Consider the following 21,719-nt stretch of genomic DNA (forward strand, 5'->3'; position numbering starts at 1 on the left):
ACCTTTTTTTGTTGGGATTTTCTTCCACACTTACCTCCTTGTTGTCGGTCACAGGAACCCACTTAAATATCCTAAGGGATGTGTCACCCACAGTAACCCATTTTTTCTCCCTAAAAGAAAAATACTTCTTAGGACTGATAAAACAATAAAATAGATTTTCTGTTCATAACTTGGGCTTTCCTACTTCTCAGCAAATCATTCCTTCAATCTTCAATGCTTTCTAACTTCCTTTCCATCAAATTACCTTAACTTTCAGTGCAAAATCATCCCTTTCAGAAAAACTTCTGTCAAATTCCTTTGGCTCTGAACTCTCTACTTGTCATTTTTCCTAATGTACAGAATACCAAAGCCTTTTTCCCCCTAACATACTAACCAATATAGAGTACCAGCACATTTCCAAACTCAGGTATCTATCTAGCATCTTTTTCTTTTCAAAAAATAATTCAATTTCACAGATACTTATAAGGCCCTCCAGGATATAAAGGAAGTATAAGATATAGTTCCTACCTGGGGAGCTCATAGGAGTGAAAAAGATAAGGAAAAGATTGAAGGTGGCAAGGATGAGAAGGCTGAAAGACAGAGTAAGACTAGGATATCCCATGGATGGGGGAACTTCTATGACTCCTGTGGAACTCTGGGTTGAAACACAAACTCCATTTAAAAATAATCACAGGCCAGGATGCTTCCAGCTAACAGAATAAAGCCTTACACTGGTTTCTGGAAGAGGTGAAGGCCAAGCCATGGAAGAACTGCTTTAAGGTTTTATTTTCCAGAGGAAGTAACTTTTGAGATAAGCCTTAAACAAATGAGAAGCTTAATCTTTTCCCAGGCACATACCTAGGGAAAGGCAAGTGACATTCTTGAATATGGCAGAAAATTGTGGACAAGCGGAGGGTGGGAGGTAGGGTGTGTGTGTGTGCTGAAATTACTTCTGAAAGTTTCAAGTCCACATCTGATAACATAAAAAAAGCAAAAACTGTTGTTACTTTTGCTATTGAGGATGTTATTCAGTAAATAACATCACAGGAACATAAAGAAGAGACTGTGATATAACAGAAAGAATGAATTAAAGACTTAGAATTTTGGAAGTTAATTCCTGGACAAGACACTCCATTTCCTCATTTATTTAACAAATATTTAATATACAAGACCTTGTGCTAGGCCCTAGGCACACAAGGAACAATATGCATAGTCCCTACCCTCACAGAGCCTGCACTCCAGTTAGAAACAGACATCAAACAACTCATGTCATTGTCAGTCACTTAATCATTAGGTTAAACATATCAAATTGCCACTTTTGTAGGTTAAAAATCAAATATAGGAAATGTCTTATGGTTTAATCCAATGCAATTGTGGAAAGTTTTATGAAGGGGATCTGATCTAGATTGGTGGTCCTGAAAGGTGTCCTTGAGGAATCAACTTTTGAGCTGAGCTAGGAGTTAACTAGGCAAGGGGGATGTAAGTCTGAGGAAAGATGCCGGGCAGCTGGAGTAGTAGTGTGGCTCTAATTGAAAGATGGCCAGCACCCTGGGAAAGAGGGCAGTTTGAGCCAGGCAGGTGAGGCAGGCAGGACCAGGTTTGGTCTCACAAGCAAGAAGAGGTCACTGAAGCATTATTTTCTTAGCAGGGGAGTACTCTGATGAGATCTGCACTTGAGAAAAATATTGTCACAGAGTGAAATGTGAGCAATGGACCAAGGACTGAGCAGAGCTGAAACAGGGAGATCACAGGGAGGCTGGAGGAGAGAGGATGTCAGCTGGCTTAGGCTACTAGTGGGGGCAGAGAATACCGGAAGAGAAAGAAAGGTGTGCCAACTCTTAGATTTCACACAAAAATACCCAGAATTACATTTGGAGGGGAAAAAATCATGATTATAATGGGTCCCAACTATACACGAAGACTTTGTATATAGAGGGATAAGGAACTTGATCTTGTGGGGAAATGAGCAAACACCAGGTAAGAAGCCCCTAAAAGGGGTGGAGAGTGAAAGACAGGAGGGCTTTGGTAAGGCTTCCTGGAGGGAGTTAACACCTAACAGGGCTTTAAAGTTATTAATAATCATCAACTAGAGAAAAAGCACTCAAGAAGGTGGCATAAGTCAGAGAAAGATAAGTATCACATGATACTCATATGTGGAATCTAATGAACCAAGTAAACTGATGGGGAAAAAAACTATGTCCCAGAGATACAGAAGCATGAACAGACTGTTGAACCTCAAAGGGAAGGCAGCGGAGGGTGAGTGGAAAGAGATCAACCAATGAACTTACATGCGTAACCCGTGGACACAGACAATGGGGTGGTGAGGGCCTGGGACGGGGGCGGGGAAGGGACGGGAGCGGCCTGGAAGAGGTTAAGGGGGGAAAGGAGGACCTATGTAATACTTTCAAAATATTTTTTTAAAAAGTTGGCACAAGTAGTTGGCTGTGCAACTTTAACGTGGTAATACGGCGTTCCTGATACAAAATAGGCAGTCAACTAGCGTCTGCAAAGAACATTACATGAGCCGTTTCTAAACGAGAAGCAGGTCTCGACTCCTCTACCCTCAGCTCCCAGGGCACTAAGAGAAAATGCCTACAGTTCAGAGTGCGTCTGGTATTAGGGGAGAGAGTTCTGATTTCCACACCAAGTTTGCTCCTGTGCCAGGTAGGTACCAAGTACCTCTCACCAAACTAGAGTGCTCAGTCTGGCGGACGGGATACTCAGGCTGTTGGTTAACATATGGGACAGTTCACAAAGCAAAAGCCTACAGAGGCGGGCATACGCGGAGTCAAAACCGCACCAGGATTGGTGAGAGCAGCAACATCTTCCAGACCAAAGCGACCGGAAGCCGGCATCTCCTCTGGCGACACACCGCCTACTGACAGGTGGGTGTGGCCACGAGCCGGTCGAGCCGCTAATTGGTCAGGGCTGGCGCGCCCTCTGAACTCACGCCGACGCGAGCGGCACTCTCCTCCCGCCTTCTCCGGCTCCCCCCTTCCCCCCACTCAAGCGCCAGTCGGTGGACTCACACCCCGCCTGCCGGTCTGGTGCTCCTCTGGGCCTGGACCGGCGAACCCCGCCAGCACCCTCGGCCCGGGCCTCGGCCCCTCACCATTTCCGCACTTTCTCGATGGCAGCCATCACCTTCTTGATGTCGTCCTTGGCCCGGCTGCGGGTCTCGGCCCTGACTGACCTGCCCGACATGGCGGCGGCGGGAGCGGCGGGAGCGGCGAGAGCCGGGGCACTGCTCCCAAGACGCGGGGAATCGCGCGCTTCACGCGCCGCCACCCGCCCGCCGCAGCAGCGTCACCGCGGCCGTCGCCCCCTCCGTGCGCGCGTGCGCGGGGAAGCGCGCGCACTCGCCCGCCCCTTGGGGCTGCAAGCCTCAGCGCGCCTGCGCGCCCCGCTGCTGGCGGCCAGGACCCCTGGGTGCCCCGGAAGACCCCTCGGCCCGGGCGGAAGTGCGCGGTGAGCGGGCAGCATGTGCTGTGGGCAGGGCGAGGTGCGAGGCGCTGCCAGTGGAATCTCTGGGACTTTCCCAGAGGATTTGGAGGTCGGCATCTTGTTCTCAAGCCAGGGTTGCTGCCATTACCTGTTTTATGGACTTGACCTTACGGGGACTGCGGTTCTGCATCATCCTTTCCTGCTGCCCTTCCTGTCTGGCACCTTAGCTCCCCAGATAAGCCACTGTACTCCAGCCACAGAATTTCACACCTTTCTTCAGTATGCCTTACAACCTTGTACACACGTTCCGCACTGGTCAACTGACCACTTTGGTACTCTTCCAACATCTTATTGAACTCAGAGAAGCCTTGACCTGACATCTTGGGGTTCCACTTGTTCATACTTAGCACTCTACTCATTGCCTTTAATCCAGCAATAATGCATTAAATGATGCCTGCACTGTACAAGGCCCTGTGCGAAGTGCTGCAGTCAAAATCTGGGTTTTTGCTTTCAAAGAGCTTTCAGTTTAGTGGTACATACAGATCAGAAAACAGGCATTAAAAAGGCGTTTTATAAATGCTAGGCTAAGGGAAGTACAAGGTACTATGACAATCCTATTCTAATTGAGAGGTGTCCAGAAGCTTCTGGGGGAAAAATGACCTTGAAGCTGACTTCTGCAAATAGGGTAGATGCAATTGCTCAGAGGCAAACTGTGTTCACAAACATTGTAGATGCTCAATAAATGTTTGGATGAATGCTGAATATGCAGTGCAGCTCCAATGAGACAGGCATTTATTGATGCTTGCAGTATGCAAGGAGAGTCCTGTAGCAGCTGTTCAGGAGACAAAGGAAGCAGGTGACAGTTTGCATAGGTTGGTAGCATCTACTTCTCTCACCTCTAAAGAAACTTCCTCCTATGTGCCCCAGAGAAATGCCTAGCTAACCCTGAACTTGACACAGCCTCTGACTATGACTGTTCAGCCTTTCATGATTGACCAACATCATGGCTTGATAAGCAAATGTCTTGCTGATGAGAGGCCTAGGAATAGTGTCTGCCTGACTGAGGAGTGGAATTGCTGAACCATGTGCAGGGAAGGGATGATTCTAGAAATAATGGGATAGCCCAGCAGGTGTGACTCAGTGGCTGAGCATCAACCTATGAACCAGGAGGTCACGGTTCGATTCATTAGGTCAGGGTACATGCCCGGTGGTGGGCTTGATCCCCGGTAGGGGTCATGCAAGAGAGAGCCGATCAATGATTCTAATCATTGATGTTTCTCTCTCTCTCTCTCTGAAATCAATAAAAAATATATACAGTATTTTAAAAATTAGCTACACCCAGAGCCATTGTCTCCCCATGTAGTGATTCTAGGGCAGCCGTGGGCAAACTACGGCCCGCAGGCCGGATCCGGCCCGTTTGAAATGCATAAAACTAAAAAAAAAAAAAGACCGTACCCTTTTATGTAATGATGTTTACTTTGAATTTATATTAGTTCACACAAACACTCCATCCATGCTTTTGTTCCGGCCCTCCGGTCCAGTTTAAGAACCCATTGCAGCCCTCGAGTCAAAAAGTTTGCCCACCCCTGTTCTAGGGAGTTAGCTGATGGAATCAATGACAAACACCTAGGATCAATGACAAACATCTAGAGTCCACTGTCAGTGTGGCTCAGTGGTTGAGCTAACTATGAACCAGGTCATGGTTCCATTCCCGGTCAGGGCACAATCCCCAGTAGGGGGCATGCAGGAGGCAGTCAACCAATGATTCTCTCTCATCACTGATGTTTCTGTATCTCCCTCTCCTTTCTGAAATCAATAAAAATATACTTTAAAAAACGTCCATTGTGATGTTGCACAGTCCTACAATTAGATGAAGCTCTGTGTTGAGTCCTAGAACGTATGTAGAGGTGATTGGTTTAATCTGGGACTGCCTCTCAAAACCCTCCTGCAGTTCTCCATGTTCTTGTATGGAGTGAGCAAGTCTTTAGGGAGTCAGCTGTGGCAGAAAGGTGTCATTAACGAAGAAAAAAAGTAAAGGAGAGGGTGAGGGGTTAAAACAGGATATTCAATAGGAAATTTGATTTTTTACAAAAACAAAAAACCCTGCTACTTAATGAGCATAATTTACAAGCCAGTAGGTTTGAAATGTTTAAGCATGAAAAAGCTGAGTTCACTTGCTGTAGTGACAGCATCTACAATGAAAGCAGGAGGGAAAGTTCTATGGGTTTATTAGAAAGCTGGTATGCTCAGCGCTCCATGGCTTCCTTCTTAACCCCAGATTGGTCCTGGGATGAGATGGAGGAATGATCAAGGTATGAATTGTTTCCATACTGCTACCCAGGCTGCAGCTGGTCTGTGGGATACTTGGAAGAACTTAAAGGTGAGAATGGACAGCCAGTAATCAGGCCATAGATCCCAATTATGAAAACATACAAGACTACTTCCACATGTCCAGAATTTTTAGAGCTCTGAGATATACCTGGCTGAACTTCCAGGAACTCGCAATAAAATACTGTATTTCTGGTGTATTAATGAGAGCTTAATGAACTTGAAACTGCAGCGGGGTGGGTGGAATGAAGTGTGGTTAACACAGAGGTTAATAGTGTTAGATGTGGTCAAGAAGATGCCTTCTAGGACTTGTTTTGGCTCTCCTCCTGCCATGAGGCACAGACCTTGCAGGACCAAGGAAATGTGACTACCCAGAGCTTCTGCTGCCATTTCACCCACCAGATCACAGTCCAGGTACCTAAGACCTTGGAATCCGTACCCAAACAGGCCCAAATCTGCTTCCAGGGCCGGTATAAGCCTCTCCCCTGGCTCCATTCCTATAAAGGCAGTGCTGCTCAAGTGGTGGGTGAAGGCATGATGGTTCTCAGGGATTTGGAGGTGTGCACTGGAGTATCCCCTGCAATGTGGGAAAGAACCAGGTAGGAAGAAAAGAGAAACAGGCCTTGACCATGGGATGGCCTGTTTTGGGACCATGTTGTGACATACATGAGTCTGAGAATTCTAAATTCAAACTTGGCCTTCTAGGATGTTGTACCTATCAAGATAGGATAGAGCATACTTGAGCTCAGTATAATTTAACTTTTAAATATTAAGACGTGGCATATGGGCATCCATTTCTATTCTTGCCTCTGGGTATGGGCCTGGTTGTTAAAGGTATGTATCTATCTTAGAACCAGACAGGCCTAAATGTAAATATCTGGGCATGCCATTTATAGGTTGTGTGCCTTGGACAATTTACTAATACCATTAAGGCTTTTTTTTAATGTTTTTTTATTGTTTTCAGAGAGGAAGGGAGAGGGAGAGATAGATAGAAACATCAATGATGAGAGAGAATCATTGATCGCCACCTCCTGCACGCCCACAACTGGGGATCGAGTGCACAACCTGGGCATGTGCCCTTGACCGGAATTGAACCTGGGACCCTTCAGTCTGCAAGCTGACGCTCTATCCACCACTTAACACCTTTCGTACTGCTCACGAGCTTTCTCGTGTTTCTCGCGCCATCTGTTAAGGACCGCTCACAAGTTTTCTCGTTTTTCATGCGCCATCTGTTATGGACCTTAGATGTCAACACACTGTCTTGTCCACATCGAATGAAGCGATCTCATTGGTGGAAACCGTGCAGATCAATCTACGAAAAACTATATAATTGCATGAACCCATAAAGCATTGCAGTTACATTGTATTTTGGTTATTCGAATAGTCTTCGTCTTCAAGTTCCTGGTGCTTTTAGAAAATGTTTTACGCAGTACCATACGTTAAAAAAGTACTAGGAACTTTAATTGTTTAATTGTTTTTGTAAATAAAAATGTTATAATTATTGAAAAACAACACCTAAAGTGCATTATGATCTGTAGTTATGATGATTTAAATAACATGCAGTTTGCCCAAAAACGTGCGGTCCCTGGCGTATGTCTTAGAGATTTCTATGCAGTACAAAATGTGTTAAGTGGTGTCAGTCTCCATGGAACACCCTTCTCTTACCTGTTAAGAAGCCTGGAACCAATGATTACCACCTGGTACAAGACCTGCGGGCTGTTAATGAGGCCGTTATACCCTGCATTCGGCGCTGCTGAATCCATACACCCTCCTGGTACTCATTCTGTCAGAAGCGGAATGCTTTACATGTCTAGATCTAAAAGATGCCTTTTTCTGCCTTCAGCTGGCACCCTCCAGTCAGCCCTGTTTGCCTTTGAGTGGGAAAACCCAACCACAGGGGCTAAGGAACAGTTCACCTGGACCAGACTGCCACAGGGTTCAAGAACTCCCCAACTCTTTTTAGTGGAGCACTAGCAGCAGATTTGTCCAAATTTCCAGGGCAGTACGTGGGGTGTGTTCTACTCCAATATGTAGACGACCTCCTACTGGCTAGCTCCATGCGAACTCAGTGTTGGGAAGGAACACGAACCCTTCTAAGACTCTTAACTGAAACAGGTTACGGGTGTCCAAAAGGAAGGCTCAAATCTGTCAGAGGGAAGTCAAATACCTAGGTTTCCGAATTACCCAGGGGAAACAAAGACTAGGGACTGAAAGAAAACAGGCAGTATGTGCCATACCGGTCCCCAGCACCCAGCGACAGATTCAGGAATTCCTAGGGGCAGCAGGGTTGTCGAATTTGGATCCCAGGAGTCTCAGATCTAGCTAAGCCCTTCTCTGAAGCCTTAAAAGGAGAGGAAAAGGCACCCATTAACTGGGGTCCTAAACAGGAAAAAGCCTTCGTGACCATAAAGACAAAGACGGGGTAGCCCTAGGAGTTCTGACTCAGGAGTTGGGACCCTGGCAGAGGCCAGTAGCCTACCTCTCCAAACAGATTGACCCGGTTGCCTCTGGGTGGCCCCCATGCCTCAGGGCTCTTGCAGCCACAGCCTTATTAGTCAAAGAGACAGACAAGCTCACTCTGAGACAGAACTTAAATGTTAAAGTGCCTCATGCTGTTGTAACAGTTAGCTCATAGAGTAGTCCTCCAACAGCATGAATTTACCCACTTAGGGAAGATGGCTCTAGAAGATCTAATTGCCCGTCTCCCCGCCTTATGCGCCTCGGTCTCTCAGCACTGCCTCCTCTGTGCACAGAACAATGCAAGGCAGGATCCTGTAGGACCGATAGGAATTCAGTGCTGTGGGCAGGCTCCCTTTGAAGATCTAGAGGTAGACTTTACAGAAATAGGGCCTAGTAGAGGAAATAAATATCTTTTAGTTTTTGTCTGCACCTTTTCAGGCTGGGTTGAGGCATATCCTACCTGCATGGAGAAGGCGAGAGAAGTCACTAAGGCGTTACATAATTCCATGGTATGGAATGCAATTAACCATAGGGTCAGATACTGGCCCAGCCTTTATAGCTGAGGTAGTACAGCAGGTAGCTAAGGCCTTAGGAATTAAGTGGAACTTACATACAGCCTACAGGCCCGAGTTCAGGAAAAGTAGAATGCATGAACTGGACTCTCAAGCAGGCTATGGCTATGCTATGCCAGGAGACAAACTTACCCTGGACAGATATCTTCTCCTGCGGGTGCGCTGTGCCCCGAGAGCCAAGGTAGGGTTCTCTCCATTTGAAATTCTATATGGCAGACCCCCTCCCTTAATTTGGCCAAAGGGAGATTTGGGGGAAATAGGGAACTTAGAAATTCAGAAACAGCTACAAGGACTTGGGAAAACTATCCTTGAAGTCCACAGATGGGTTACTGATCGATTGCCCATCTCTCTAGGAACAGCTGTGCACCCTCACAAGCCTGGGGACCAGGTTTGGGTAAAAGATTGGAAAAAGGAACCCCTTAAGCCAGTGATTCTCAACCTTCCTAATGCCGCAACCCTTTAATACAGTTCCTCATGTTGTGGTGACCCCCAACCATAAAATTATTTTCGTTGCTACTTCATAACTGTAATTTTGCTACTGTTATGAATCGTAATGTAAATATCTGATATGCAGGATGTATTTAGGCGACCCCTGTGAAAGGGTCGTTCAACCCCCAAAGGGGTCTCAACCCACAGGTTGAGAACCGCTGCCTTAAGCCAACCCGGAAGGGACTTTTTCCAGTCATACTAACCATCCCCTCAGCTCTCAAAGTTGCAGGACTGAACACCTGGATCCACCACGGCCAGGTAAAAGCAGCCTACCAACTGGACAATCAGCATCCAGAGTGGAAGGTGACCTCTGACCTGAACCACCCCCTGCAGCTCATCTTCAAGAAGACAGCGGATCCGCTGACCAACCTGAATCTCCTTATCCCCTCCTATTTGGATAATTATTGTTTTTGTTTTTTTTCTAACAGTTTTATTCTGTCTTTACACAAGTGTCACCGGAACCCTAGACTGGTATCGGGAGGAGAACTTCTCTGCCCTTGCTACTCTGACAACCCCCTTGGGGAAGATGGGGAAGACTTGAGATACTGAACCCCTTTTCATCGCCCCCGATCAGCAGGAAGTAGCTAGAGCAGTTGTCGATCTTATCCCCAATTCCTGAGTCTTTTGTAATCCCCAAGGCTAAGAGTAGCTTGTGGAACAAGAGGGGGAACTGAAAAGGAAAATGAGGGGCCTTGCAACCTAGCTCAGTATCTGGTTAAAACTGTAGTCTTACTTCCCCACTCTGACTGACTTGGGCGGAGCTGCGGAGCATGCCCCCAAGGCCCTGCAAAGACTGACTTGGGCAGAGCTGTGGGGACCCTCAGGGGCCCACCACAGGAGGAGATATATTGGTCAGAGCCTCCCCATGAGTTGAGTTCAGGCTTTGGATCCGGAATTCCCCTGGACTAGCAGATCTGCGAAATAAAGGTTAAACTTTCCTCCCTCAGAGTGCTGGCTGATTGTTCCCCTGTGCATTCTGCCAAAAACACTAACATGATCAAGAAAATGCAAATGGGCTCAAACTGGGATTGTATAATGAATAGAAAGCAAGTAGAAACCACACTCATTTTCCAACTGCCCTGAGCTCTGGAAGTTGATAGCCTAAAATGAAGACTTGGAAAGGTAGTCACAATCTCAGAAGACATTCACAATTTTGTGTGTATGAACCAAGCTTTCAGATGCTGTGGCTGCTTTTGCAATGCCAACCTGTGCCCATTCATGGGCCTCAGCCTGAAGAGCTGTGGGCTGAAACAAAGCTCTGCTCACTAGGAAGACCCATATTTTTGGAATTTTGTAGAGGAGTACATGAATCCCCAAGTTAAGTTCCTAGATATGGGGCCAACTTAGAACAGTGTTGGGTCTATCTAGCACTATATGAAGTAACCTACCTTACTGAGAACTCATCATATTTGTATGTGCTTCCTGCTTAGCCTCTATAATCTCCAATTATAGAACAATCTTTAAATATGAATATAATTATCTTAATGGAAACTGACCAAGACTATCAATAGGCTTTTAAATATATACTTGTGGCTTAAATATATTTTCTATTTTTGATAACTGATAAAAATGGGCTATATACCACCATTTTTAATATTCCCCAACTTTTTATTTTGAAAAATTTCAAACCCACAGAAGTTGAAATAGTAATAGTAAAATATTAATGCTGCCTTCATACACAAGGATATTTGATCAAAATAACAGTGGCCTCTGCTCTACATTAATATCCAGATACTTTCTCCATGCTTACAAGAAAAGAAGGCTCATTTTTAGTGAGAGGAGCTTTCTGCCCTCAGGAAGTCTATGTAATGACTTTGTGTAGTGCTTTCACTCAGCTCATTAGAAACACAGGATAAGACTTATTCCCATTTTACAGATGAGGGAACAAACTCAGAGAGGCCAAATAATCTACCTCCTCAAGGTCTGAAATCAGTCAATGATCCAACTGAAACCAGAAGGGAAGACTTCTGACTTCAGTAACTCAACATTCTATGGTCACTTCCCTTCCTGGATATACAATGAGAGTAAGATCAGAGCCAAGTAGATACGAAAGAAGTATTTTAGTCTTATTCTTCTGACAATCAGAAAGCTAATATTCACTAGGACCCATGTGCATAGCATTATCAATCAGAAATTTGTTATTATGAACATAGAACCAGAGTGGAAATCTGGAGTGGGAGGAAAGTTACAGAAGATATTGACATTTCTGTCAATTGCCCTGGTTTGAGTTCATTTACTGAGAGATTATTCTGTCCCAGGTACTGTGTTTGGGATATAGAGCAAATCAGATAGACAAGGAGTCTGCCTTTGTGGAGTTCACATTCCAGTGGGTTAATAAACAATCCAGAAGCTGCCAATAAGAGACTGGTGGGCTGCATCTGGCTCACATTAGTGTTTTGTTTGGTCCATACAGTGCTTAATTTTTTCTCTTTATAATAATCTGTCAACTTCTAGCTTCTCTGAAACAGGCAATTTCTGCTGGATTCCTGAATAATAAGTAGCAGCCACCACTGTCCCTTACCCAGTATACATGCCCTCTAGGGATCACTTAGGTCCCTACTATTTCTTATTGTCTTACACCCAGAAACACCAATTCATGCATCTACATTACCCACTTGACATCCATAAGCATTTAAATTGAAATTCCTGAAGCAAACAAATATCCAAACAAGATAATTTCAGATAGCACTCAGAAATAAAAAAATAATAAAATACCTTTATATGATGGATGTTATATGATTGGTGGAAAGGGCTACTTCAGACTGGGTGATTAGGGAGGGTCTCTCTGAAGTGTAATTGTAACTGAGACCTGAATTATGACAAACATGACAAGTCAGCCAACAGAAAAGAAAAACGCTTCCAAGCAGAGGGAACAGCATAGGCACAAGTCCCCCTTAAGGCTGGAAATAATTTGGCTTGGTTGAGGAACAACAAGGTTGGAGTGGTTGAGAAAGCTGTATAAAGAACACACAGGAAGGAAAAAGCTAGATTACATAGGACCTTGTGGGCCATGGTGAGAATTTTGGATTTTATTCCAAGTGCGATGGGAAGCCTTTGGAGGGTTTTAACTGAGGAACAATGTGATCAGTTTACATTTTCAAAAGATCACTCTGCTATGTGAAAAAGTGATTTAGTGAAACAAGAAAAGAAGCAGAGAGACGAATGGGGAAGCTATATTATCCAGTAGGTGACAATGGCTAGGACCAGGATGGTAACAGAAAAGATGGAGAGAAATAACAAATTCAGGATATAATATAATCTGGAATATAGCCAAAGAGTTTTTTTATAAGTGGATGGTAGTAGTGGTAGTGGGGTGGAAGGAGTAATGAAAGGGAATAATGATAACTCCAAGGCTGGGGCTTGCTCAAACATTTATGTGAATTGGGGGTGAGTAAGAGAGGTCCCAGTTTTAAAGAGAGGAAATAAGAATTTGATTTTAGATGAGTAAGTTTTACCGAGACTCAAGTCTTCCTAGATTTCTCATTTCCTTTATTTTACAACCCACATCCAAGCAGTCCTTAAACTCCAAAATTCAAACTTCTAAATATCTAATCTCTTATCAAATCTATCCCTTCAACTTCAACTTCAAATCCACTGCCTCTGTCCTGGCTCAATCCTCTCTCTTATCATTTATTTTACAACAGCCTTCTGCAGCTACGAATAAACTAACAAAAAGCACTTAATATTAAGTACTATTAGACAAATATACTGCTCTCCCACCAACCACCTTTGATAGAAGAGATCATGTCTTATTTATACTTATCTCCAGTGCCTTGAGCTGTGGTGGGCAGAGTAGGTACTCAAATGTTTAATGAACTGAAAAGGGGTCCCCTCTAATAGGATATAACCTTCTGAAAAAGAAGACTCCATTTTGGGATTCTATGATTCCTCCATACAACCAGATACAAAACATATGATCCCAGAAACTTCACCTTCCCAAAAGTGTTTCTTCCTAATTTAGTTTCAAACTACGGTATTTGAGACTTTCACCCATTAGTTAATAAATGATATTGGACAACACATAACATATACTAACTACTCTTTTCTACTTTTCTTCCAAATCTAAGGACTTTATACATACTCTTATATCCCCACAACATCTTTGTAAGGAGGTCAAAAGGTTATTCTCCATTTTACAAATAACAGGCACAGAATGAAATCCCTTACTTACTTTTTTTGTTGTTGTTGTTAATCCTCACCTGAGGATTTTTTAAAATACATTTTTATTGATTTCAGAGAGGAAGGAAGAGAAGCATCAATGATGAAAATCATTGATCAGCTGCATCCTGCATGCCCGCCCCCCGCCACTGGGGGGTGGAGCCCGCAACCTGGGCATGTACCCTGACCAGGAATTGAACCGTGACCTCTTGGTTCATAGGTTGACGCTCAACCACAGAGCCACACTGGCTGGGCCCATTGATTATTTTATAAAGAGAAAGTGGACAACGGGAGGAAGAGAGGGGAAGAGAAGAGGACAGAGGGAAGGAAAGAGAGAGAATGAAAACATTGATGTGAGAGAGACACATCGATTGGTTGCCTCCTGCACATTCCTGACTGGGGTTGGGGATCAAACCTGCAACCCAGGTACGTGCCTTTTATTAGGAATTAAATCCAAGCCAACGCTCTAACCAATGAGAAATACCGGCCAGGGCAGTACTTGGGCATTCTTTAGGTTTTGCCTCTAAAATTACAAACTTCTTTGGGTACCAGAAGGTCAAAGACCATGTTTCCTGTCTCTTCTATTTACCACTCTCCTCAATGACCAGTGAAGACAGATTCTGCCCCTTGGGCTCAGGATAAAGCACCTTGGTCATTATGTTGGGAGATCAAGTAAGGCTAGGAGTCAACCAGCAAGAAGAGAAAGAGATCAAACAGGCAAGAACAGCTTCAATGGAAGGGGGTGTGGGGGGTGAAGGGGCCACCATTAAAAAAAACAGGATACCCTTTCAAAAGGTTTCCAGCTGGTGAGTACCTGGGAAGAAAAGTGGCAGCAGTGGTGGCAACAGAAGGCCCGATCCTGCCTGCTACACCCTTCAGAGTCATTTCTTCAAGGCACCCAGGCTCTTCAGGGCCTCCTGGGCCTGGGCTAGCTGCTGTTGCAGCCTCTGGCGGGTGCTCTCATTGGAGGCCCGTTTCAGGAGGCTCTGCATTTCTTCTACCACTGCCCGATGGCCAGGGGAGTTATGAAACAGCCGCACTGCTCGGTCCCCACAGGAGGCCAGAAGTCGACCAGTGATATCAAAGGACAAGTCAGTGATACATTCCCCATGGACCTGCTCAAAGCACTCTTCTTTCTCACCCCGCCGGGTATTGTAGAGATGAATACTGCTGCCACTGGCCAAAGCCAAGACCTGAGCATCAGGGGACAGTGCCAGGCGGCAGGGGATGGTGCTCGCCTCTTCAAAGCGGCCTGTCCTCAGCAAGTAGGGGTCCTGCTGCTGCTTGTATTCCACATCTGTGTCCCACAGTTTCCATGTACCATCCTTGGAGACAGAGGCCATCCTGCAGCATAGAAAATCACAGCTCTAGTGCCAACACACCCTGGAGGAGAGAGCACTTGGGCAGCACTAAGGGCTCCAACTAGGAAGCCAACTTCACTGCTATGTCTACTTCCTGCTGAGTGAGGGTCAGGCACCCCACCCACTTTAGAGCTGCTGCAGAGATAGCCGGAAAGACCCTGTTTACCAAGAAGGGCTGAGAGCTACTAGTAAGAAATCAGAGAGAACTTACCTCCGGGAGTCATTGGAGAAAGCAAAGAAGTGGACAGCTGCTGCGTGACCCTTCAGTTCAAAGGCTCGTACAACCTCTTGGAAGTCACCTTTTTTCCCAAAGCAGACTTCCCAAACTTTGACATCCGGGGTGAAGCCACATGAGGCCACAAACCTGCCATATAAGCCGGGTTCCTTTAAAACTTAATTTTAAGGGCATCTTGTTTCTACAAATCAATTAAGCCTCTTCCTTTAGAAATTTAATAATCTTATACCTAAATAACATTATCTTTTTAAAGTGCTTTTATACACATCTCAGTTTACCTACATAGCCATGCTATAAGATACATAGTACTCCCATCTAAAAACTATAGATGAAGCCGAAATCGGTTTGGCTCAGTGGATTGAGCGTCGGCCTGCGGACTGAAAGGTCCCAGGTTCGATTCCGGTGAAGGGCATGTACCTGGGTTGCGGGCACATCCCCAGTGGGGGATGTGCAGGAGGCAGCTGATCGATGTTTCTCTCTCATCGATGTTTCTGACTCTCTATCTCTCTCCCTTCCTCTCTGTAAAAAATCAATAAAATATATTTTAAATAAATAAATAAATAAATAAATAATAAATAAAAACTATAGATGAAGAGAGACTAGGCCTTAAATCTAGGTGTCCTGATTCCACACTGTATGCTCTTTCCATTATTTATAGCTGGCTCACTGCTCTGTCCCTAGCCCCCAGACCCATCTTCTACCCATCCCAGATGCCAAAGTCCCTCCTTCCTCACCTGCTACAAGGGGATATAGCAGCATGTGCATTGTTCATCTGGTTGGTGTTAATGGTAGACAACACTTGACCTTTCAGATTCCAGATGAGGACAGTTGTGTCACTGGAAGCAGTCATGATGAACTTTCCTGAGGAGTGAGGAGTGACATAAGCTGAGGTCAATTACTTGACCAATTATCAATCTCTAAGGAGACACCTTATCAAGGCCTCTGCTGCCCAAAGTATCCTTGCTCCCCTCCAGGGCCAAGGGTCAACACAGATAAAGATTTTGCTAAAGAATGCGGCTCTTACTTGCCTTCCCTAGAGATTTACTATGGCTCCCAGACTCCAGGGGAACACAGAGCCCCTTTATCATGCTGGGGCTGAGCAAAATGCTGAAAGGCAGCATTAACTCATTCAGCCCATATAACTAGGGCCATGCCCTCCTGCCTTGGGCAAGGTCCACCCTCTGAACGTCTCTTACCTGTGTCAGCAATGCCAATGTTGATGACAGGTGCCTTGTGCTTTTTAGGAAAGTCCTCTGGGGTAGCTGTGAAGGTATATCCCCCATCCTCTCGCTTGGTCATCTTGAAGACACGGAGGGTATCTCCATTGGCCAGCCAGACAATGAAGGCTCTAAAGACAGGTGGCAGACAAGTAAGTAATTCATTCATTTGAACATAGTCCTATGTATGCCAGGTCCTATGCTAGATTCTGAAGAAAATCAAGACCTCCCCTCATGTCCTATAATCCAGCCTTACAATTTTACCCCTTGGTTCAAAATCTCTTAAAACTCCCCATAAGATAGACCTTTAATAGCTTTTGCTCATTTAGTTTCTCTAGGGCTTTGAAAATCATTATAGCTTCCAAGACTAATCTGGAAGCCAGATCTTGGTACTTCCCAAGTTGCTTCCTTGCTATACAGCAGCATAACCCTCTGGGGAGCCCCATGCAGTGCTCAATCTGTCTGGATGCTTTCTTTCTGCTACTCAAAGGGAGACCCTGAGTCCCCGCTCTCACTATCCCAAACTAGATATGGGAAAGCCATAAACTTGGGACTGGGCTTCTACAGGCAAACCTGAGGCTCCATCCTGTCCCACCTGCAGTCAGGGCTGAAGCGCACCAGGGTGGCATGGTCCAGCTCCACATTGGCTCTCATGCTGCGGTGCTCCCGCTGTAGGAAGTCCTTTGTGCTCCAGATGCGGACGGTGCGATCATCTGCACAGGTGGCCAGGTACTTGCCATTGCTGCTAAAGTCCATGCAAGATATGTTCCCACTGTGGCTCTAGGGGGAAGGTATGCAGGAAGTGTGAATAGGAACCCCTTGGGCAGATGGGGAACCCTAATGTGCAGCCATGACTCCAAGGCACTGTAGCCTGGATTAATAGCAAAATGCTGATGGGATGTGATGAGAAGGGACAGAATGTGGCATCCAGACTGACTGGTCAGAGACCAAGGGGTCAGTAATATGCACAGAATATTACAAAGGAAAATTCTGTATGTGTGTTGTGCATGGTACCCATGTACCTTCAGTGCTGCAGCCAGGAGACGGTGGGTGAAGTTGTGTTGTTGAGGCTTCTCCTTACGAATATGCTGTTGCTGTTTCTGCTTCTTGGATCTCAAGGACTTGTCAAGTGGAACTCCATTTGCTTTTTGGCCTATAAGGAAGGGCCACGTCATCCACCCATTACTCACTCAATAAGCATTTACTAACCACCTATAATTGGCTAGGCATTGAGGGAAGCAACAAGAGATGGCCAGATATGGCCCCTGTCCTCAACAAGAGAGAGTGATGCAGGCAAAATCAGAGGCTTTGGATTGTGACCTTGAGGAGGCTGCTTGCTGTTAGTCAATACAGCACCTCCGTGCAAATTAGAAAAGGCACCCTCTCGGGGCTGGTTGAGTGGGTACACAGCATGCCAGTGGAATGGAGATCCTTGACCAGACAGCACTATATAGGGAATGATGTGCACAACTGAACCTTGGTAAGTTACTCAACTGCTCCAGGCCTTGGTTTCCTTAAAGTTGTGAGAATTGGATAATATATACAAAATGACAAGTAGAGTACCCAACACAAGCATTAAAGGCTCAAAGGACTCAGAACTGAGGGATAGTCACCACTCACTGAGTTACCCTGCGCCAGAAATGGTGCCAGTCACATTTGCATGAAATAGCTAATTTAATTAAGAACCAGGCCAGGTGCAAAGTGATCCAACAGTCACAACAGACACTCCTCAATTCCTACAAGAAAAAAAACTCCTGAGGCCCAAATGCAAAGATGGCTGCAATCTGCCCTCTGCTTACCTCTCCAGCCACTAAGGGACACCATCCTTCCCCCCCACACCCCAAAAGTCATACCAAATGCTGTTGAGGGCTCCTTGCCTTTGTGCATGATGTCATTGCCAGGAATGTTTTTCCTTCCTTGGCCTCCAGCAAACTCTTATGCCTTAAGACAAGCATGTCAAACTTGGGCCGCATTCAGCCCACAACGAATATTTTTGCGTCCCAGCCGATATGTAAGAAATGTTTTAATAAAAATTTCGTAACTTAATTTTTACAATATCCTGTTATACATAATTATTAATAACAAACTACAACGTTCGCTAATGGCTGATTACTATAATCGTATTGCATTCATTTCCCTTACGCACCTTACACGCAGGTGCACCATTTCTCTTCACTAATACTAGTGGCGAATATTTTAGCAGCCGATTGCCACGTCATTAGTCTTGAACTGACTTGTTTGGTGTGCGCAACAGGAAACATTTTGCTTTCGGAGAACAAGAAAAAGAGGTTTACTTGCGTTATGCTTATTAATTTGTGCAGTTATTCAGTGTCTGGAAAGTTAATGTTCAAGAAAAAATATTAATTTTTATTAAAATGTTCTATGACTTTGTTACTGATTACTCATTTATTTCAGCCCTTTGTATTCAGCATGTCTCTATCGAAATAAACCTCCGTTTCTATGAAAATTGGAGCTTTTGGTTTTTTGCGGCCCACCTAAACTTAAACCTTGTTCATTTGGCCCGTGTTAGCCTTTGAGTTTGACATGCTTGCCTTAAGGCCACATCTCTTGTGTTCCCTGCTCTCAGTGAAGATTTCCTTAACGTCCCCCGACCAAAAATCCTATCTAATAGACAAACATGGTAATTAACCGTACCTCCGACATGCTTCCCATTGGCTAATCAGGACAATATGCAAATTAACTGCCAACCAAGATGGTGGCCGGCAGCCAAGCAGCTGAAGTGAACAGGAGGCTTGCTTGCTCCAGTGACGGAGGAAGCCAAGGTTCCCCGCCTGCCGCTGCCCAGCTCTGAGCTGCACTCTAAGCAACTATGTTGCAATTATAGAAGCTAAACAATCCCCAGAAACCTGCTTTCAGCCAGCTGGCCTCAGAGCTGGAGTTGCAACAGTGTTTCAATTATAGAAGCTAAACAAAGCCCAGATACCTGCTTTCAGCAGCGGAGGCCTCAGAGCTGGAGGCAAGCCTCAGAGCTAAAGCCGGCTCTCAGCTCCAGTGACAGCCATAGAAGGTAAATAAATCCCAGAATAAAAATAAAAAATAAATAAAAAAAGGAGAGGTTGGGAGCTTCAATCACCCGCCAGCCTGAAAATGGCCCTCAGCCCCTCACCCAGACTGGCCAGGCACCCCAGTGGGGACCCCCACCCTGAAGGGGGTGTGACCAGCTGCAAACAGCCATCATCCTCTCATCCAGGCTGGCCAGGCACCCAAGCGGGACCCCCACCCTGATCCGGGACACCCTTCAGGGCAAACCAGCCGGCCCCCACCCGTGCACCAGGCCTCTATCCTATATAGTAACAGGGTAATATGCAAACTGACCCTAATAGCAGAAGGACTGGGAATGACTGGTCACTATGACACACACTGACCACCAGGGGGCAGACACTCACTGCAGGAGCTGCCCTCTGGTGGTCAGGGCACTCTCACATGGGAGGAGCTCTGCTCAGCCACAAGCCAGGCTGACGGCTGCCAGTACAGCGGTGGTGGTGGGAGCCTCTCCTGCCTCCTCGGCAGCGCTAAGGATGTCTGACTACAGTTTAGGCCTGCTCCCCGCTGGCAAGTGGAGATCCCCCGAGGGCTGCCGGGCTGCCAGAGGGATGTCTGATTGCCATCTTAGGCCCAATCCCCCGGGGAGCAGGTCTAAGCCAGCAGGTGGTCATCCCCCGAGGGGTCCCAGACGGCGAGATGGCACAGGCCAGGCTGAGGGACCCCCCCTTCCCCCATCCCAGTGCACAAACTTTTGTGCACCGGGCCTCTAGTAAATAAATAAAAAAGCAGGGCTGACCACTCCCACCCCTGGGTTTCCTGTGTCTAGTACTAACCTCTTCTAGGAAACCTATGACACTCTATTTTTCTCTTACATTTTTAGATGTTCTCCTCCATTACCCCATAGTGGACTCCCTAAAGGAAAAGACCCCAAAGCCTGTAGGGACACAATAAATCAGGGAACTACTCAGAGTGCTTACAAACGAATGTCGGTCCGTCCCTCGCCTCCCCGCCCATTTTCATAAAATAACGAACAAGTAGAGCGCTTGGGGGAGTTTACAAGCGATCTCGCAGCAACCTGGGGACAAGCTGAGACTCAAAAGGCCAAGTGGCTTGGCCTCGGCCACCGAATAAGCGGCAGCGTGGGGCCCAGGTTCTCACGAGTCTTTCCGAAGGGGCGCGACCAGCCCGGCCAGGCGGCATCTCTGGTCGGAAGCGAAGCTCATTCATTCCTCAAGAGGAGAAACGGAGGCCCAGGGGGAGCCGGCACCCCCTCGAGCGTGGACAGGAGGTCGGACCACGGGGAAGTCGGAAGCGAGGTCGCCGCAGGCTGCCCCGGCCCGTCCCGGACCCACTAACCGGCAGGCCGGCCGCTAGTCTCCTCCTCTGCGCGTAGCCACCCCCGCGCTACCGCCGCCGTCGCCATCAGGGCCAGCAGCCCAAGCAAGAGCGACACTCCCATCAGCTCCGGCATCTGTGGCAGCTCCATGTTGGCCGGAGAGCTGCCACCTCAGCTTCAGGCTACGCGAGCGCCTGCACGTCTCCGCAGGGCCGCGCACGCACGCGGGGCGGGGCCTGACCGTTAAAGCACCTCGAGAGGCGGGGCCTGACCACTGGAGCGTCCCGAGGGGCGGGGCCTGACCATTGAGCGTCCCGAGGGGCGGGGCCTGATCGTTGGCGCGTCCCAAGGGGCGGGGCCTGGTCGTTGGCGCGTCCCAAGGGGCGGGGCCTGGTCGTTAGTGGGAAAGTCTTTGCATCAAGGGAAATTCAGGTAGGCTTTTACTGTTAATGGAGAAGGGAAAGAGTAGTCCTGGAATTGGAGTGTGGGACAGCCTCAGCAAAGACCTGAGAAGGAGGGATGCTGTTGGGGAGGCAGGGCATGAGCAAAATAAAAAGTAGCAGGTAAGCCCTAGCCGGTTTGGCTTAGTGGATAGAGCCTTGACCTTCAGACTGAAAGGTCCAGGGTTCAATTCTGGTCAAGGGCACATGCCCGGGTTGTGGGGGCATGCAGGAGGCAGCCAATCAATGATTCTCTCTCATCATTGATGTTTCTATCTCTCCCTCTCCCTTCCTCTTTGAAATCAGTAAAAAAAAAATATTTTTAAAAAGGCAGCTAGTAAGACTGGAAAGGTCTGGGCCTTGAGGGGCAGCCAGCTCAATCCAACAAGCAGAGATGAACCTCCACTGGTTAAACAGGGAGAAGAGGGCAAAATTGGTGTCTTCAAAATTTTCTGGATGGACCAGTGGGTGCCAAGACCAAAGACAGAAGGGAAACCAGGAGGTGTTTGCTAGGATCCAAGAGGGGGATGATAAGGGCCTAGAATTAAGGGCAGCCTGGGGAGTGGAGAGGAATTTGAAAAAATTTTTAACAAGACATTTCTTTTTTTAATCCTCACCCAAGAATATGTGTTTGTTTGTTTTTTAATTTTTAGAGAGAGAGAGAGAGAGTGAGAGAGAGAGAGAGAGAGAGAGA

At 46.5% G+C, this 21,719-nt stretch overlaps 2 protein-coding genes across 6 annotated transcripts in view; both read right to left on the reverse strand.

The window, feature by feature from the left end:
- BCL7B (BAF chromatin remodeling complex subunit BCL7B) overlaps positions 1-3,298 on the reverse strand; it is a 21,791-nt gene extending 18,493 nt beyond the window's left edge. For both annotated transcript variants that reach the window (XM_070412772.1, XM_070412773.1), the window contains exons 1-2: positions 3,092-3,298; positions 35-110 (exon numbers count right to left, since the gene is read on the reverse strand). In XM_070412772.1, coding sequence (XP_070268873.1) covers positions 35-110; positions 3,092-3,183 — 168 coding nt within the window. In that variant the 5' untranslated portion in view covers positions 3,184-3,298. The remainder of the gene's footprint in view (positions 1-34; positions 111-3,091) is intronic.
- On the reverse strand, positions 35-20,751 carry TBL2 (transducin beta like 2). Of its 4 annotated transcripts, none has more exons than XR_011471233.1 (8): positions 20,606-20,751; positions 17,266-17,396; positions 16,839-17,023; positions 16,223-16,374; positions 15,761-15,887; positions 15,003-15,155; positions 14,245-14,774; positions 35-110 (listed from the first exon to the last, which is right to left on the reverse strand). XR_011471233.1 is itself a non-coding variant. In XM_070412770.1 (7 exons), the coding sequence occupies exons 1-7, from the start codon at positions 20,733-20,735 to the stop codon at positions 14,312-14,314; spliced, it is 1,341 nt and encodes a 446-aa protein (XP_070268871.1). In that variant the 5' UTR covers positions 20,736-20,751; the 3' UTR covers positions 10,860-14,311. The 4 variants fall into 4 exon arrangements, 2 of the variants coding, with proteins under 2 accessions (XP_070268871.1, XP_070268872.1); XR_011471234.1 differs by lacking the exon at positions 35-110 and adding an exon at positions 3,961-4,255; XM_070412770.1 differs by lacking the exon at positions 35-110 and having other exon boundaries at positions 10,860-14,774.
- Positions 20,752-21,719: the final 968 nt, after the last annotated feature.

The sequence above is a fragment of the Myotis yumanensis genome, unplaced genomic scaffold, assembly GCF_028538775.1.
Source record: "Myotis yumanensis isolate MYYU_CA2020_CCGP unplaced genomic scaffold, mMyoYum1.0.hap1 SCAF_4, whole genome shotgun sequence".
Classification (NCBI taxonomy): Eukaryota; Metazoa; Chordata; class Mammalia; order Chiroptera; family Vespertilionidae; genus Myotis; species Myotis yumanensis.

Coding starts and splice junctions, on each gene's coding strand:
- TBL2 (XM_070412770.1), bottom strand. CDS start 20,735: ATGGAGCTGCCACAGATGCCGGAGCTGATGGGAGTGTCGCTCTTGCTT. Junction 17,024..17,265: donor TCCTGGCTGCAGCACTGAAG/GTACATGGGTAC, acceptor CCTTCCCCCTAG/AGCCACAGTGGGAACATATC. Junction 16,375..16,838: donor CGCTTCAGCCCTGACTGCAG/GTGGGACAGGAT, acceptor ACCTGTCTTTAG/AGCCTTCATTGTCTGGCTGG.